This window comes from Natator depressus, chromosome 27 (genome assembly GCF_965152275.1).
Source record: "Natator depressus isolate rNatDep1 chromosome 27, rNatDep2.hap1, whole genome shotgun sequence".
In the NCBI taxonomy this organism is placed as follows: Eukaryota; Metazoa; Chordata; order Testudines; family Cheloniidae; genus Natator; species Natator depressus.
This window is the reverse complement of record NC_134260.1, coordinates 9,941,285-9,959,456: the sequence shown is the minus strand read 5'-3', so window position 1 is coordinate 9,959,456 and position 18,172 is coordinate 9,941,285. Positions and strand designations below refer to the sequence as shown.

The window sequence follows — 18,172 nt, the reverse complement described above, 5'->3', positions numbered from 1 at the left end:
AATGTCCCCAGTTCTGAGATTATCAGCCAAACTACTCAAAAGGTAAAAAGCTTCCTCTGTGAGGAATGGCTCAGCTGTACCATCACCCTATGCAAAATTCTCTCCATGAGAACAAACACCTACTGGAAATATACTGCAAACAAACAATTGTCAGCTTAGAAAGGACATAAATATTGATCTTTAAAAAAAATAGCTGCAAACTAAACAAAATAAATTTTATTTTGGAAATGTAGAAAGAGAACACATACTGAACTGTTTAGATACAGGCCTCGAAAGAAATGCAAGCCAGAACACCAGTGCCAGAAAAAAACCACTGGATAAACACAATTCACCAGTAAAACAACTTGTTAAATTGTTTTGAACAGTATAATCCAGCTCATCCTGCTATGCAGGAGCAAAGTCTGTGGGCCAGTTTTAGCTAATAATTGCTCTGGTTTGGATCAAATCATAGTTGTCAGCACAGAGTAGGAACCCTGCCTATAGAGGTTTGGTTTGGTTTTATTCTTTCACCTAACAGTTAGCTGCCACTGCCTTATGAATCAGAGCAGTGTATGCCCCCCTCCAACCAAGCTCACCTGCACCACACAGAGGCTTTCATCACATGAAAGGCAGCATGGCCTTGCAGGTAAGATACTGGAGTGGGAGTCAGGAGAGGTGGGTTCTGTTCCCAGCTCCGTCAGTGGCGTGCTGCATGACCTTAAGCAAGTCTGTCTTCACCCTCACCTCTGTTTATTTACCCATCCATCCTTTGGTCTGGTTGGTCTGGTTGAGACCAGCGGTTCTCAAACTGTGGGTCTGGACCCTGAAGTGGGTCATGATCCCATTTTAACGGGGTTGCCAGGGCTGGCTTAGACTTGCTGGGGCCCAGGGCCAAAGCCAAAGTGCGAGCCTCACCATCCTGGGCCGAAGCCAAAGCCCAAGAGCAGGGCTCAGGTTACAGTTCCCCTGCCTGGGGCTGAAGGGGCTTCGACTTTGACCTCCCCTGCCCGGGACAGTGGGGCTCGGGCTTTGGCTTTGGCCACGCTGCCTGGGACGGTGGGGCTTGGGCTTTGGCCTCTCCAAACAGTGCAGCAGGGCTCAGGCGGGCAGAGGTTTCACCCCTCGCTCCTGCGGGCCATGTTGTCAGAACGGGGTGGAGGTGCAATGATGTTTGAGAACCTGTTTTAGCCCAGTGGTTTTCAAACTTTTTTTCTGGCGATCCAGTTGAAGAAAATGTTTGATGCCCGCGACCCAACGGAGTTGGGGATGAGGGGTGTGGGAGGGGCTCGGGGCTGGGGCAGAGGGTTGGGATGCGGGAGTGAGGGCTGTGGGGTGGGGCTGGGAATGAGGGAATCAGGGCGTGGGAGGGGGCTCTGGGCTTGGGGTGCAGGCTCTGGGATGGGGCCGGGAATGAGGGGTTTGGGGGATGCAGGAAGAGGCTCCGGGTTTGGGGAGGGCTCAGGGCTGGGGCAGGGGATTGGGGCACGGGGTTGGGGCACAGGCTTACCTCAGGCGACTCCCGGTCAGCGGTGCAGCGGGGGTGCTAAGGCAGGCTTCCTGCCTGTCCTGGCACTGTGGACCGTGCTGCGCACCGGAAGCGGCCAGCAGCAGGCCCAGCTCCTAGGCGGAGGTACGCAAGCGGCTCTGCGCAGCTCTCACCCACAGGCACCGCCCTGCCTGGCAAGAACCAGCCAATGGGAGTGCAGAGCTGGTGCTTGGGGTGCGGGCAGTGTGCGGAGCCCTGTGGCCCCCCCGCCTAGAAGCTGGACCTGCCACTGGACGCTTCTGGGCCGCAGCACAGTGTCAGAACAGGTAGGAACTAGCCTGCCTTAGCCGGGCAGCACCGCCGACGGGACTTTTAATGGCCAGGTTGGCGGTGCTGACCAGAGCCGCTGCGACCCAGTGCCTTTCGTTCCGCGACCCACTACTTGGTCCCGACCTGCAGTTTGAAAACCACTGACTTAGACCATAAGCTCTTTGGTGCAGGGGCCATCTCTTATTATGTGTATGTGCTGCACCGAGCACTGTGGGTGTTCAAACTCGTTATGGCAGTACAAACAAAAAAATAATAATCCAGTGTCCCTTCTTGTATGGGCAGCCAATAAACAGCTCCAGCTCCATCCAAAGGAACCCAACATCCACCCACTCCCACAAAACACAAATCCCAGACCCAATGCAGCTGTACAGAACCATCCTATCTGGCAAGTATCCAACACCCACAATATATAGGTACCTAATATCTAGCCTATTGCAACACACTGGGGGGCTGAGTCCCCCCTCAGGCTGCTGCCCAGTGTGTCTATCAGCTACAGGATCTAAAGGAAGAGCGAAAGGGATGGGGGCAGAGTGAAATAAACCTGTCTGAGTGGGTAAGTGAGGTATCAGATTTCTAGATGTATGCTGAAAGACAGCTGGCACCCCATGTCATTAGTAGGGCCAGGTTGCACGAACATTGAAGCCAGTTACATCCCAGTTAGGAGGTGTGATTTGCATGTCAAAGAGGCAGAAGGACAAGAACGGGGATAATTAGAAGGTCAGGGTTAATAAACCACTAGGCCTAATAATCTTGTACCTCAAGCCCCTGCTTAGAGCTCAGCAGGAGCTGCAGCACCCAGGACTCGGAGGCTGCTGGGTGCCCCGACCCCCAGGAACCCGACTTGCCCCAGCTGGGCTTACCTTGGGCTGCAGAGGTGGGTGGCTTTTCTGACTGCCCAGGCAGCTCTCCTCTGGCAGGCGAGAAAGGGGACTGCCCGCTCCATTCCTGGGAACAGAAGTCACAGCTTCATATCTGCTTCCCGGATCAGAGAGCCAGGGGAGGGAGGCACCGGCCCAGGCCCTGACACCAGGGGGCAGCCCCCTTCAGTATTGCCAACCACCAGAGATAAAAAATCATGAGTTGGATTCACCCCCCTTGCCCCCCCCAAATCACGAGATTGGCCCCCCAAAAATCACAAGATTTTTAAAAACAGCAGCAAACCAGGTTTGTCCAGTTGGTCTGTTTACTTTTAACCCCCCCGCTACTCCTCTGGCTGGGCGTGGTCATTTCAGATTGAAAAATCAACCTTTGATGCACACCAAAAAGGACTCCTCTCCCCGGGTGCACTTACCCTCTCCCTTTCCTTGGACCCACCAACGCCACCTCACCAACTCCCTCAGAACGCTCCCTCCCCAGATCCCAAGTGGCGGAGACGTCCCAAAGCCAGTACCAGGTTTACAATGGCGCCATGGAGCCGGGCCCATGCTCAGGAGGGGGCCCCGGCCTACTCTCCTTGCCCTGTGTCCCGAGACCCCGCCGGCCCACTGCCTCCTCTCGGCCTGCCCGCTGGCCAGCCGGGGGCTCCTCTCCACCCCCCTGGCCCCACCCGCCGGCTTCTCTCTGCCCCCTGGCCGGACCCCAGGGCACCTCCGGCTCCGGGCTGTCTCTGCTTCCCACCACCTGTGGGGCCCCACCTGTCTCCCCGGAGCTGAGCCACCTGGGACTGGAGCAGAAGCCTGGCCAGTCTTGGCCAGTTGGGTGGGGGGAGAGCTTGGCTGGGCCCCTCCAGGCAAGTGGGTCCTGAGGGAGCCTGGCTGGGGCAGGCCCTGGCTTGGCTGATTGCGCCACGCCCCAAGGGCCGGAGTGATTCCCCGCCCCGGGACCAGCCCTGGCTGCACTGGCTGCTCAGCCCGGCAGACACAGTCGCCTCCCAGAAGGCCGGTGAGTGCGGCCAGGAGGCAGGGCGTGGGTCTCTGCAGGGCCGGGGGGCGGGGGGGGGGGGAGCTGGGCTGTAAGGGGGCAGGGAAGATCTCTCTGGGTTGGGGCACTAGGGAGTGGGGGCTCTGTGTGGGGTGCTGGGCAGTTGTGGTGGGGCTGTGGGCAGGGGGGCGCTGGGCACGGGTGGTGTTGTGCAGGGCACTGTGCATTTGTGGCAGGGTTTGGGGGGGAGCGCTGGGCATAGCGGGTCTGGGGGGGCTCTGGTCAGAGGGAATCGGGGGGGGGGTGTTCCGGTGTTGGGCGGAGGGTGGTGGTGTGTGGTGTGACATGGACCCACCCCCAAAGGGAAGGAGCACACTGGCAGCACAGCGCCAGGCAGGAAATTGTGCGTCTGGCAACAGCCGATTTGTAAATAGTGCCCTCGTACTGGGCTGGGCGGAGCGGGGCCACCCCTGCCATGACATGCCCCTGGCCGGCCCCTCACTCTGGAGATTGCCCCCGCCCCCTCGCCATGCTCCATTGCCCCCATGGGGGCCCAAAAATGTTTGGCACCGGGTCCACAAAAAGGTTTTCCGGCCCTGTCCAAAGCAGTGGGAGGCTTTTCCTTCACTCCGCTCTCCCTCCTTCTGCCCCTGGACTCTCTCTCTGCTATAGGAGCATACATGAAGCTGGGGTTCAGTGGCAGGACAGGCCTGTGTGTCCTTAGCCCCAAGACAGCCGCACAGAGCTCTGCCCAGTACCCAGCCCTGGAAGTCACAGGGCTGGGAAAGGCTTCTTGCGTCATCATGACAGCTCCTCCTGCAGGCCACAAACTTCTGTGATTTGCAACAGCTGGCAATAATGCAACACTGGCTTTCCCTGGCTACTTGGAGAGTATTTCTCCTGCCCACCACTACCCCAGTCTGGGGGCTTGCCATCCAATCTCCTCCATCTGTCACCCCATTACTATCTTCTGCCCACCCCCAGACTCCTTCCTGGCCCCACATCCACTGCACCCCATTTCCCTGCAACCCCTAAATGGGCCTTCTGCTCCCCCCAGCGCCTGCTCCCCCTTACTCTCCACATTGACTTTTCACAGAAGTACTTTTCTGAGAAGTAAGTGCGACACGGTGTTGTGGCCAGACAGCAGCGGCTGAGGTGCCAGGACTCAGCATCAGCAAGCCCCAGCCCCAGTGCTTAATTTGTGCTGGAGCTTGCCGGCAGCCCCCACTCTCCAGTTCTGAAGGCAGCACCGCTGCTGGCAGCAGTGCAGAAGTAGCAATACCAGACCATGCCACCCGTACCGATGCGCGGCTGCTGGCAATGGTGCTGCCTTCAGAACTGGGTGACTGGGCAGCAGATGCTGCTCTCCAGCCACCCAGGCTGGGCTGCACAGTGGGGAGTTTCTGAGCTTGTGGCTCTCCCAGCCGTACATCCCCTGATCACCAGGCCCACAGGAAGGGGGAACCCAGGGGCTCACCCACTAGCTCCACTAAGGGGCAAGCCCTACTGCCTGCAACTCCCCACCAGGCTGGCAGCTCCAGGCAGCATCGCCCACCACCTGGCTGGCCGACCAGGGTCGCCAAGCACAGGCTCGCCTGTACTCACTCTCACTCCGGCAGCCTACTCCCACGAGCTTGCGGCATGGACGGCGCCTCCTGGACCACCATGCCTTGGATGGTCACCCATGTGACCTATGAGGAAAGGTTAAAACAATGGGTCATGTTTAGTCTTGAGAAAAGAAGACTGGGGGGTGTGGGGGTGGGCTGATAGTCTTCAAATAGGTTAAGGGCTTGTTACAAAGAGGACTGTGATCAAGTGTTCTCCATGTCCACTGATGGTAAGACAAGAAGTAATGGGCTTAATCTGCAGCAAGGGAGATTTAGGTTAGATATTAAGAAAAACTTTCTCATGATAAGGGTGGTTAAGCACTGGAAGAGGTAACCTAGGGCGGCGGTGGAACCCCCATCACGGGAAGTTTCTAAGAACAGGCTGGACAGACACCAGTCAGGGATGGTTTAAGTTCACTTGGTCCTGCCTCAGCTCAGGGGGCTGGACTAGATGACTGCTCAAGGTCCCTTCCATCCCTACATTTCTATGACTCTACATAGAAACGGGTAAGAAGTTTGGGTGGGCATGCATTCTGGCACCGGCATTCCTGAGTGTAGTGTTGCTCACTCTCTTACATGGGCACCCATCACCATTGTATTTGGGCAACTTAGTATTTTGTTTCTTGAGGCCTTTTTTTAATGCCCCTTCAAGCAGTGGTTCTCAGCCATTTCCTTACCGGGATCCCATTTTCTTTAGTGGGAGCCCCCTCCCATGGAAGCCCCCCAACACCTATTTGACCACCCAGTTGAGAACCCCCAGCCTTGGAGAGCTGCATGACTGTATCAACAGGGCTAATCTCCCAGTTACTGTTCTAGCAATAGTGCAACCAGATCTCAGGTTGGTCTGGCCCCATCAATAACTTTGTGTCCTGAGACCAGAGGAAAAAAAATCCCCAGGAGAAGTACTACCTTGGATCCAGAGATCACAAGCAGAGTTTAAACACTTTCCTCAGCCCCTCTCACAGGCACAAGGACGAATTTACGGCAAACTCAAGGAGGAAAACTTTTTTGGGCCTAAAGAAGAAGTAAAGCTGGAGACGCACATTAGGGTCCCTGCTTCGGCCGCAGAGCGAGTTATCGGCAAAGGAGGCAAAACTGTAAGTGAAAGCAAGGAGAAAGAGAGAATCAGGACTGTAGGGAGGCAGGGTTAGGAGGCTGGTTCATCCCCAGGTGTGGAAGCTTTGGAGGATTGCCTATTATGGCTAGGAAGCAGTCACTGTGGGAGGAGAGGAGGGGATGCTGTGAGGCAGACCTGGGTCAAGACTATTGCTTGGAGGGGTTTTTTGCTGGTGCTTTTGTTTCCCAGCTCCTCTGCTGACCTGGCAGGGGATTGTTCTCCCTTGGCCCACATACCAGTGTGGAAGGCAGGAGGGTCAGGTCAGGAGCAAGGAAGAAACAGCTCGTAACCCACAGGACAGGATGGAGAAAGGGCCAGGCCACAGAGGAGGCGGGGCTATCTCAAGATCCAAGGTTCAGTTGCTGCTCCCCTGGACAAGTATCAAAGCAGAGAGGAGGCCGTCGGCGAAGGCAGCCTGTGAGCATCCTTGATTTCACAAGCTAGGCCTGGTTACTGTCCTCCTGTGAGGTGGGCAGCTCTCACACACTCTGAGCTCCATGCAAAGCCCAGCATGGTGGGTGGGAGTGATATTTTTATTATTATTTTTTGCCAGCTGGAGAAATGCAAAATCTGGGGGGCAGGGGTTTTTTGTTTTTTTTTAAATTCTTCTTCCTGAAATGGTGCAGTAACCGGGTGGGCTCTGCCGCTTTCCTGTAGGTCAACGAACTGCAGAACCTGACGGCAGCAGAGGTGGTGGTGCCGCGGGACCAGACACCTGATGAGAACGAGCAAGTCATTGTAAAAATCATTGGATGCTTCTATGCCAGCCAGGTACGGAGACTGGAATCTCTCCCTGTGCAGGGCTTGTGCTGGGAGGGAGGAGGGGAAGAGGAGAGAACATAGGAGGCAGATGGGAACTTGTAAACTTGCATCCACCATCACTGAGGGGAGAGGACAGGGTAGTCTGTGGTCCTACAATTGGAGAGACCTACCACCAGCAGGGAGAATCCCTGAGCCTCAAGAGAGGCTAAGCCCAGGAGAGACAAGTTCCTAAAGAAATGAATTGACATCAGTTATCACCTTCACAGGACCCCTGAGTTCTCTTTCTTTCTCTGCCACTAACTCCCTATTGGGCTATTGGAATTTGATGATCTATCTAGGCTCTGAGAAGCGAGCCGGGAACCACCCTTGCATTGATTTGTTTTTGTAGAGGAGACCAGACCTTCTCTTCTGTGCATTCCTTTGTACATCTTGCTTAGTTTATAGCTACACTGCAATCAGAGGTGTGACTGCAGCATGGGTTGGCGTGCCCACGCTTGCTCCAAGTTATCTAGCACAGCTAAAAATAGCAGTGAAGATTCAGTGGCACAAGCTAGCAATGCAAGTATGTACCGAGGGAGACCACACTGAAGTCCACGGCCCCCTATCGTCATTGCTCTTTTTCATCATGCTAGCTAGATCAATGCTAGCCCAGGTCTGGCTACATAAGCTGCTATTGCATACGGTAGACGTAGCCTGAGTTATGACCGTCTTTGAATTTGGATTACACAGCTGCAGGAATGCTTGCTAGTTTTGATAAAGGGAACATACAAGCAGTTACAGTTTAAACATTGCAACAAGATGATGTGGGGAAAGCCCTCAGTGGAGAAAGAGGTGGTTAGGGACTATTTAGAAAAGCTGGACGTGCACAAGTCCATGGGGCCGGACGAGTTGCATCCGAGAGTGCTAAAGGAATTGGCGGCTGTGATTGCAGAGCCATTGGCCATTATCTTTGAAAACTCGTGGCGAACGGGGGAAGTCCCGGATGACTGGAAAAAGGCTAATGTAGTGCCAATCTTTAAAAAAGGGAAGAAGGAGGATCCTGGGAACTACAGGCCAGTCAGCCTCACCTCAGTCCCCGGAAAAATCATGGAGCAGGTCCTCAAAGAATCAATCCTGAAGCACTTACATGAGAGGAAAGTGATCAGGAACAGTCAGCATGGATTCACCAAGGGAAGGTCATGCCTGACTAACCTAATCGCCTTCTATGATGAGATTACTGGTTCTGTGGATGAAGGGAAAGCAGTGGATGTATTGTTTCTTGACTTTAGCAAAGCTTTTGACACGGTCTCCCACAGTATTCTTGTCAGCAAGTTAAAGAAGTATGGGCTGGATGAATGCACTATAAGGTGGGTAGAAAGTTGGCTAGATTGTCGGGCTCAACGGGTAGTGATCAATGGCTCATGTCTAGTTGGCAGCCGGTGTCAAGTGGAGTGCCCCAGGGGTCGGTCCTGGGGCCGGTTTTGTTCAATATCTTCATAAATGATCTGGAGGATGGTGTGGATTGCACCCTCAGCAAATTTGCAGATGATACTAAACTAGGAGGAGTGGTAGATACGCTGGAGGGCAGGGATAGGATACAGAGGGACCTAGACAAATTGGAGGATTGGGCCAAAAGAAATCTGATGAGGTTCAATAAGGATAAGTGCAGGGTCCTGCACTTAGGACGGAAGAACCCAATGCACCGCTACAGACTAGGGACCGAATGGCTAGGCAGCAGTTCTGCGGAAAAGGACCTAGGGGTGACAGTGGACGAGAAGCTGGATATGAGTCAGCAGTGTGCCCTTGTTGCCAAGAAGGCCAATGGCATTTTGGGATGTATAAGTAGGGACATAGCGAGCAGATCGAGGGACGTGATCGTTCCCCTCTATTTGACATTGGTGAGGCCTCATCTGGAGTACTGTGTGCAGTTTTGGGCCCCACACTACAAGAAGGATGTGGATAAATTGGAGACAGTCCAGCGAAGGGCAACAAAAATGATAAGGGGTCTGGAACACATGACTTATGAGGAGAGGCTGAGGGAACTGGGATTGTTTAGTCTGCAGAAGAGAAGAATGAGGGGGGATTTGACAGCTACTTTCAACTACCTGAGAGGTGGTTCCAGAGAGGATGGATCTAGACTATTCTCAGTGGTAGAAGAGGACAGGACAAGGAGTAATGATCTCAAGTTGCAGTGGGGGAGGTTTAGGTTGGATATTAGGAAAAACTTTTTCACCAAGAGGGTGATGAAACACTGGAATGTGTTACCTAGGGAGGTGGTAGAATCTCCTTCCTTAGAAGTTTTTAAGGTCAGGCTTGACAAAGCCCTGGCTGGGGTGATTTAATTGGGGATTGGTCCTGCTTTGAGCAGGGGGTTGGATTAGATGACCTCCTGAGGTCCCTTCCAACCCTGATATTCTATGATTCTATGATTCTATGAAGTCAGGTATTGCTGTGTGTTTTAGCAACAAGGGAAAAAAAAGTAAGAAAAGGAAAGGAAAACAGAGAGAGAAATGGGAGAGAAATTTTATAAATGCAGACAGCAAGGAAAAAAAATAAAGAGGGAGAGATGTGAACCCAGCTATCGCTATTAGAAAGGTTCACATTTTTAATCACATCTTGCTCCTTTTTTATTGTACCTGCATGAATTAACCCCCTTTTTTAGAATGTCATGTTAAAAGATCTGTGGTGGTAAAATCAATTCTCAAGAGGCTGAACCTGCGTCCCGTGCCCCCAGACTCAGTGGGAATTTTGGGTGCGTGAAGAACGCTGGATTGAGCCCCTAAACGTTTGCAGCTTTAAAGAAGTAATGACCCTTTTTCTGTAGAGACAGGGAATGTCAAACAAACAAAGAGAGTTTGAATTCTGTTTCTACTCTGTGGACTTATGCAAATCACTTATCTCCTCCCTGAGGCCCTGATTCAGGAAAGCACTTACACATGCTTAAGTCCTATTGACTTTGATGGGACTTAGGCACCTGTTTAAGGAGTCAGAGAGAGCTAGGTCTCCCAGTGCAGAACTCTGCATGGCCGAGTTGCTTTGAGTATCAATGAAGTGATTCCCAGTAAGCAACAGGTCTGTTCTGTGCAGTTTCTTGTACTGTGCACCTACTGTAGTTCTCTGGCACCAGCCTAGACTACAGCTGTCATAAATATAAAGGGAAGGGTAAACACCTTTAAAATCCCTCCTGGCCAGAGGAAAAACCCTTTTACCTGTAAAGGGTTAAGAAGCTAGGATAACCTCGCTGGGCACCTGACCAAAATGATCAATGAGGAGACAAGATACTTTCAAAAGCTGGGGGGAGGGAGAAACAAAGCCTCTCTCTCTGTCTGTATGATGCTTTTGCCGGGGACAGAACAGGAATGGAGTCTTAGAATTTAGTAAGTAATCTAGCTAGATATGTGTTAGATTCTGATTCCTTTAAATGGCTGAGAAAAGAAGCTGTGCTGAATGGAATGGATATTCCTGTTTTTGTGTCTTTTTGTAACTTAAGGTTTTGCCTAGAGGGATTCTCTGTGTTTTGAATCTAATTACCCTGTAAGGTATTTACCATCCTGATTTTACAGAGGTGACTCTTTTTACTTTTTCTTCTATTAAAATTTTTCTTTTAAGAAACTGAATGCTTTTTTCATTGTTCTTAAGATCCAAGGGTTTGGGTCTGTGGTCACCTATGCAAATTGGTGAGGATTTTTATCAAACCTTCCCCAGGAAAGGGGGTGTAACGTTTGGGAGGATTTTTGGGGGGACAGACATTTCCAAACGGACTCTTTCCTAGTAATATACCGGTTAGACGCTTGGTGGTGGCAGCAATAAAGTCCAAGGGCAAAAGGTAAAATAGTTTGAACCTTGGGGAAGTTTTAACCTAAGCTAGTAAAAGTAAGCTTAGGAGGTTTTCATGCAGGTCCCCACATCTGTACCCTAGAGTTCAGAGTGCGGAAGGAACCTTGATAACAGCGTTATGCAAGGAGCCCTTTGTATGGACCAGCTGCAGAGCCCAGCGAAGTCAATGGAAGGAGACTTGACTGAGCTTTGACCCAGGCCTAAATGAATAACAAGTAAAAGGGATCTGATGACGCAAATAAATTTCTAGTCCGCCAAAAATTAAAAAGAAATGTGAACAATCCCCCCAACAGCCCTATTAAAGTTCAACAGGCACCGGAAGCCCTGGAGGCAAACCCTTGTTAAGTGGCAGGATCTTTAGGCTTGAAATCAAAAGGGAAGCATTATTAAGAGCATCATCCTCTGTAGAGCCAGGGCTGGCTTTGGACAGGGGGAGGAGCAGAGAAATGCCTCATCTCTCAAGAACATAAGAGTGGTCATACTGGTCAGACCAAAGGTCCATCCAGCCCAGTATCCTGTCTACTGACAGTGGCTAATGCCAGGTGCCCCAGAAGGAGTGAACCTAACAGGTAATGATCAAGTGATCTCTCTCCTGCCATCCATCTCCACCCTCTGACAAACAGAGGCTAGGGACATCATTCCTTACACATCCTGACTAATAGCCATTGATGGACTTAACCTCCATGAATTTATCTAGTTCTCTTTGAAACCCTGTTATAGTCCTAGCCTTCACAACCTCCTCAGACAATAAGTTCCACAGGTTGACTGTGCGTTGTGTGAAGAACTTCCTTTTATTTGTTTTAAACCTGCTGCCCATTAATTTCATTTGGTGGCCCCTAGTTCTTATATTATGGGAACAAGTAAATAACTTTTCCTTACTCACTTGCTCCACACCACTCATGATTTTATATACCGCTATATCCCCCCTTAGTCGCCTCTTTTCCAAGCTGAAAAGTCCTAGCCTCTTTAATCTCTCCTCATATGGGACCCGTTCCAAACCCCTAATCATTTTAGTTGCCCTTCTCTGAACCTTTTCTAATGCCAGTATATCTTTTTTGAAATGAGGAGACCACATTTGTACGCAGTATTCAAGATGTGGGCGTACCATGGATTTATATAAAGGGCTATAAGATATTCTCCATCTTATTCTCTATCCCTTTTTTAATGATTCCTAACATCCTATTCACGTTTTTGACTGCCGCTGCACACTGCGTGGATGTCTTCAGAGAACTATCCACAATGACTCCAAGATCTCTTTCCTGATTAGTTGTAGCTAAATTAGCCCACATCTGAGCTGGCACCTCATTTTGATGATAGCAGAAGCAGCAGAGTTTCTCCAGCATGCACATTTCCTCGACTAAGGGAAATTGGTTGGTTTGGTTCCTGTAGATCCTTTTCAAAGGTTTGAAAACGTTCCCTGGGTTTTAAACTTGAGGGGAATAAAAAGTGAGACAGAATCTGGGTTCATTCCGGAGGACAGGGGAGGCTGTAATGCATTAGGTAGCTCCAAGGTGTAGAATTTAAATTAGGGAAGCAGTGCAGTCTAGTGGTTAGAAGACAGGGTTCTGTGCCCAGCACTGTCACTGTCTTGCTTTGTGGTCTAGGGGCAAAAAAAAAATAAAAATTCACTTCTCTGTGCCTCGGTTTTCCCATCTGTGGAATGGGTATAATGATACCTACCTCACAGGGCTGTTGTGAGGATTAACAGATTAATCTTTTTGAAGCACTTTGCAATCCTCAGTGCCATATAGAGTGCAAAGTATTATTATTAGGAGTAACTAAAACAACATGATATTTTTTGATTCACCTACCTAGCGCTATCATGATCTTGTCATGCGGTTCAGCAAGGGGCAAAAATGACTAAACCAGCATGCGCAGTTATTTTTCTCTTCTAGCTCTGAACACTTTCTCGGCAATTAAAAACACATAGCTATGGTTGAGTAGCTATGGCGGATGATGTGCTCCTTTGCTGGCAGTGATAACTGCAACCTGACCAAACTGACATACTTGGAAGGTTTTTAAGGAGTTAAAAGAGACTCAAATTCAGTGTAAATATTAAAAAGAAACTGCCTCTAAGCTACATTTTATGTTTCCTGGGCATTAGATTTTGGTTTGGTTTTGGTTTTTTAGCCAGAAGAAAACAGTAAACATTAGTAATAAAGTATCAGAAAAGTCTTTTTTTTTTAACATTTAGCTCAAAATATTTTGATGATTTTTAGATTCTGGGGGGAAAACCACCAGAAACGCAGACTTGGTATGAGACCGTTGAAGACATTTTTTTTTAACTGTTTTTAAAGAAAAATATAGGATCTGCTTTACTGTTCCCGTGAAATGGGACACACATCACAGGCTTTTTTAATTTTTTTGGAACTTTCTTCTTTTTTAAATCATACAGTAACCGAGAGGTTTTTTCCTTTTTCTTTATTTTCTTTTTAATGAAATCGGTGCGGTCCTGTGAAACACGTATGCTCCTGAGAGGGGACAGAGAGTGTTTTTTGAAACTCTAATTCACTCTCTTCTCGAGACCGGTCTGGAAGGAATGAACAAATCAGTTGGCCTGTGAACATATCAGCAGTGCTACTGTTAATTTCAACTGGGGTTTTGCTTGGAGGTGTAAAAGGAGTTGGGCATCCAAATCCTACTAGGGAATTGAGGGCCAAAATTGTCAGAAGCGACTTGCAATTTTTTGGATGCCACAATTACTGTGTGTCCAAGCTGGGACATCATAGTCGCCTAAGTAGGGGAAAAGTATAATCCTGTGTTTGCAGAGGTGGGCCACGACTACGGCTAGGGTCTTGGAGAATACTCTCGGTGCTGTGGAGAGACCGAATGGAAGTACTCTGTATTGAAAGTGGTTGTGTCCGAGTGTGAATTGCAGGAAGCGTCTGTGTGCTGGATGAATGGATATGTGGAAATAGGCATCTTGTAGGTCGAGGGCTGTGAACCAGTCCCCTTGTTCCAGCACAGGTATTGTTGTGCCCAAATGTGACCATCTTGAATTTCTGTACACGTACAAATTTGTTCAGTCAGCGTAGGACTAGTATAGGCCTCCACTCCCCACCTTTTTTTTGGATCAGAAAGTAGTGGGAGTAAAACCCTTTTCCCCAATGGTGCGTTGGTACAGTTTCCACTGCACCTAGCTGTAGAAGATGAGCCACTTCTATGTGAAGTAGGTGCTCGTGAGAGGGGTCCCTGAAGAGGGACGGGGAAGGGTGGACGGGCAGGATATGAAAGGGATGGAGTAACCTGACTGAACTATTTCCAGGACCCAGTGGTCCTGGGTGACCTGTTGCCAGACATGGTGGAAACTCTGGAGGTGGTGGTCAAATGGGCAAATAGGCAGTGGAGTCAAGGGGTGGTCGCGCAGACCCCCGACCAGCACTTCAAAATTGCTATTTGTTTCCTGATGGGTGGGAGGTAGCTGGTTGCGCATGGTTTTGGCTGCGCCGAGGAGGTCTGTTGCGGTTTCTCCCAATATCATACGGTTTGGGCTGGGGCTGGTGATGTTGTGTGCAGGGCCTCAGATAAGGTTGATACCGTGGTCTCTGGGGAGGGACGGGTATATCCCCAGTGTGCACAGAGTGGCCCTAGAGTCTTTCATGATGTGAAGGACTTCATCGGTTTTTTTAGAAAAAAGTTTATCTTTGTCAAAGGGAAGGTCTTTGACTTTGGTCTGCAGATCTTTGGGGATACTGGACGCAGACAGCCAGGAAGACCTACGCATCACTACCGCAGTTGCAGTAGTGCGGGCTGCTGTGTCCGCCATGTCCAGGGATATTTGTAGTGCCATCTTGGACACTAATTGACCTTCAACAAGGACTGATTTAAAGTCTGCTTTCCTGTCCTCCAGGATATAGGAGGCAAAATCAAAGAGCTTGTTGTAATTGTTGTAGTCGTAGCTTGTGAGGAGGGAGATATAATTTGCAATTCTAAATTGTAGAGTGGAGGAGGTATAAACATTGTGGCCCAGGAGGTCAAGGCGTTTGAGGTCCTTGTCTTGCGGAGTGGGCCGGTATTGTGGCTGTTTTGTTCTGTGCGTCGCTGCATCCATCACAAGAGAGTTGGGTTGAGGGTGGGAAAATAAGAAATCTACGTCCTTAGCGGGATCATAATATTTATGTTCAGCCTTCTTGCATGTTGGTGGGATGGAGGCAGGGGTCTGCCAGAGAGTGTCAGCTGGTTCTAGGAGGGCTTTGTTTATGAGTAGCGCGATCTTTGAGGGCGCAGAGGGGTGAAGGATTGTGAGGAGTCTGTGTTGTGTCTCCTGGACTTCCTCCAAAGGAATGTCCTGGCTGAGTGCCACCCTCTTGAAAAGTTCCTGGAATTGCTTAAAGTCATCCACATTTTGTGGAGGAGGTAGCATGAGGGCTTCATCTGCGGCTGATGGGGAGGCAGGAGCCGGTAAATCAGGGAAGGGTTCATAGCCCGCATGTTCAAGAGGGGGGTTCAGTAGGTCTAGATGTAGATGGAGCTGGAGATAGAGGTGCAGAAAGGGCTTGTGGTCTGGTGGAAGGGGCGCGAGGAGGAGTGGTGGCAGGAGCCAACCAAGGGTACCACTGAGGCCAGGGCATAGGGTAGGAAAAATGGGGCCCCTCCCATGGGGGGGACAAAGTAGGGAAACTGAGGCTGGTTCTTGTGAGGTGCCGCATCTTGAGACAGATATGGCTCCGGTGGAGGAGGAGAATCAAGCGGAGAGAACTCTGCCTGCTACTGCATGTCGTTCTCGCTGTCAGTGAAGGTAGCCAGGTCTGGTGGCAAGAGCGGTTGTTCAAACAGTGAGCGCTCCATGACGAGGAGCGGAGAGTTGGGCTCGGGGGCCACAGAGATATCATCCTGATGCCGAAATTGTTGCTGCTCCCTGGTCTGCAGTGCTGCGGAGCACGAGCGGCAGCCCGCAGCGACTTTTGTTTAACTTTAGCGGGTGTCTCAGGCCGTTTGTAGGAGCCCTGCAGGGGGTCTGTGCCTGCTGTGGGAGTGATAGGCAGGCTTGGTGCCAACGTTCTTGTCAGCACCGGGGCAGAATGCGCTATCGGCACTGGGTCTGTCTTTGGTGCTGAGGGGACCGGTGCCGAGGAGAGCTTCCCACTGCGGGAAGTTGGGTCCCTGCCTTTGTGCTCCGCATGAGCCATGACTGAGGTGCTGGGGCAGTCGGAGGCACCTGCTTTTGGCCCTGTCAGCACGGAGGGTTAAGTTCTTGCAGGATACCCTTTACCCTTTTGAAAGTCTCTGTGCAGAGACATTTGGGCTTCCTGTCTCTTCGCTTGAGAGGGTGAAGCCACGCTCCTGATCGGTTCCGACTTAGCCTGGGAGCATGAGGGAGAGGGTTCACTATTGCCCATCTCCACAGGCGAATGTAGGGAGTTCGCCATCAGGAGCATTTTTATCCACAAGTCCCTGTTACGACGAGCCCTGGTTTTCAGGTTGGTACAATGAATACACGGCAGGGACGTGTGTCTTGCTGAGGCACTTCATGCAGCGTGTGTCCATCAGACCGCGGCATAGACTCCTTGCAGGAGTCACATTTCTTAAATCCTGGGGACCCTGGCATTATTGAACTAGGAATGCCTGGGGAGGGTGTTTCAACGGGAGACAAACGTGAGGAAAAAAGTTGTGGTTTGTTTTTTGTTTTTGCTTTTTGAAACTAACGAACTATTCTAAGGGAAGGAAAATAACTGGGATATGTCTAACTATTTCTATTTCTTTCTACTTATTTCCTTCAGTAACCAAGGAAGAGATTAGCACCGCCCTGAGTCCCGTCTTCAGCCGAGGACGGTTGAGAAGGAACTGAGGGGGGTTCGGGACACGCATGCTCAGGCAGTCCCTGACGACGACACGAGACAGCAGCTAAGCGTGTGCGTCCCGACCAGGCACTGCTACCGAAGATCTCCGATCAACGGCACCGGGATGCACCGTCACCTGGAGTGGAGCACCACCAGGGACAGCATTCGAAGAAGAAGAGAACCTTTCCTGAAAGCTCAGAGAAGGGTCTCCATCCTCCGCAGCGGTAGATTTCCTGGAGGGAGGAGGAGTGGTTGGGCAATTTACTACCCCTGCTGGTCAGTGTGGGATCTTCTTGCTGATAGAGCGGGCACACAGATGATGGCTCCTCATTTTCCACTACTGGCATCTTGTTTCTAGGAGTCTGACTAGGAAGCCTGCTTTGGTGCAATGGGAGCCTCTCTGGAGGGCGATGAGTATCCCATCACCGTAAAATATAAAAGAGACCAGTCAATTTACATCAGATCCCGACAACCTCATGGGATTTCCCCCCCCCAGGCACTCTCAAGAACCTCTGAAATCCAGTGCTGTGGCGGTTAAGACAAACCCAGCGGCTGACCCTTTGGCTCCTGCTGCATCAGAGGTAAGGGTAAGGCTCTCCTCTGAAGGAGGCAGAAGGTGCCAGCCCTCCACTCCCTAGAAGAGACCTGGTAGTAGAAGGTGGAGTAGCCTGCTGAGTCAAAACGACACAGCAGGTTTGAGGGAGCCAGGGCCTGGGGAGGGTAGGACATACGAGATGTGGTGCCATTCAGGCCCCTGAGGTTCAGATAGACATCCGGCCAGAAGGGTGACAATCAGAACCCTTTAAAAGTCGGCCCATCCCTAATTTAAATATGCATTTGAACCCTGCTGCTTTATTGTACATGACAGAATTTTTTAAATTTTTGTTCAAGGTTAATACCTCTTGGACATGGGTCTGTTTGTGACATGGCAGGAGCAGCAGTGGGCAAAGCTGGGCCGCTTTCAAAACTGGCTTGTGGGAGGGGAGAAAAAGCCCCGTCACCTTCTCACCACAGAGGTGAGCATCCCCATTCCCAAAGGCAGCAGGGAAGGTGTAAACTGTGCAGTGTACCAGTTAAAGGAGCGGTGATCTTCAACAGTGAATGATTAAAGGGATGGTGTCAGGTGAACACAGGCCCACACTGTTGGTGTTATGACCCAAAAAGCAATATTTGGCCAAACTAAACCGTTTCCATGGATACTTTTTTAAATTAAAAGATTCCTGTGGAAATTTGTATTTCCCCACCTGAAAACAGCAGCAAGTGTGCTGATTGGGAAGGAACTGAAAAATTAAATTTATTCTAAACAGCAGCCAAACAGACCACAGTGCAAAAAGGAAATCATTAATGGAACACAAATTAGATTCTTAGCTAAAATCGCTTTAGCTTTAACATCCTGGGAAATTAACAGAACTGCATGGCCTATAAATTGGGGCAG

At 50.5% G+C, this 18,172-nt stretch overlaps 2 protein-coding genes across 3 annotated transcripts in view; one reads left to right on the top strand and one right to left on the bottom strand.

The window, feature by feature from the left end:
• The window catches only part of B4GALNT2 (beta-1,4-N-acetyl-galactosaminyltransferase 2 (SID blood group)), a 33,160-nt gene extending 30,430 nt beyond the window's left edge, over positions 1–2,730 (bottom strand). Inside the window, exon 1 of the mRNA XM_074940838.1 lies at positions 2,656–2,730. The gene's annotated coding sequence lies outside the window, so the exon portion shown is untranslated. The remainder of the gene's footprint in view (positions 1–2,655) is intronic.
• LOC141978621 (insulin-like growth factor 2 mRNA-binding protein 1) lies at positions 527–17,396 on the top strand. 2 transcript variants are annotated; one of them, XM_074940840.1, is made up of 4 exons: positions 527–625; positions 6,216–6,359; positions 7,037–7,150; positions 16,678–17,396. In XM_074940840.1, the coding sequence occupies exons 1-4, from the start codon at positions 602–604 to the stop codon at positions 16,678–16,680; spliced, it is 285 nt and encodes a 94-aa protein (XP_074796941.1). In that variant the 5' UTR covers positions 527–601; the 3' UTR covers positions 16,681–17,396. The 2 variants fall into 2 exon arrangements, with proteins under 2 accessions (XP_074796941.1, XP_074796940.1); XM_074940839.1 differs by lacking the exon at positions 16,678–17,396 and having other exon boundaries at positions 7,037–7,260.
• The last annotated feature ends 776 nt before the right edge of the window (positions 17,397–18,172 follow it).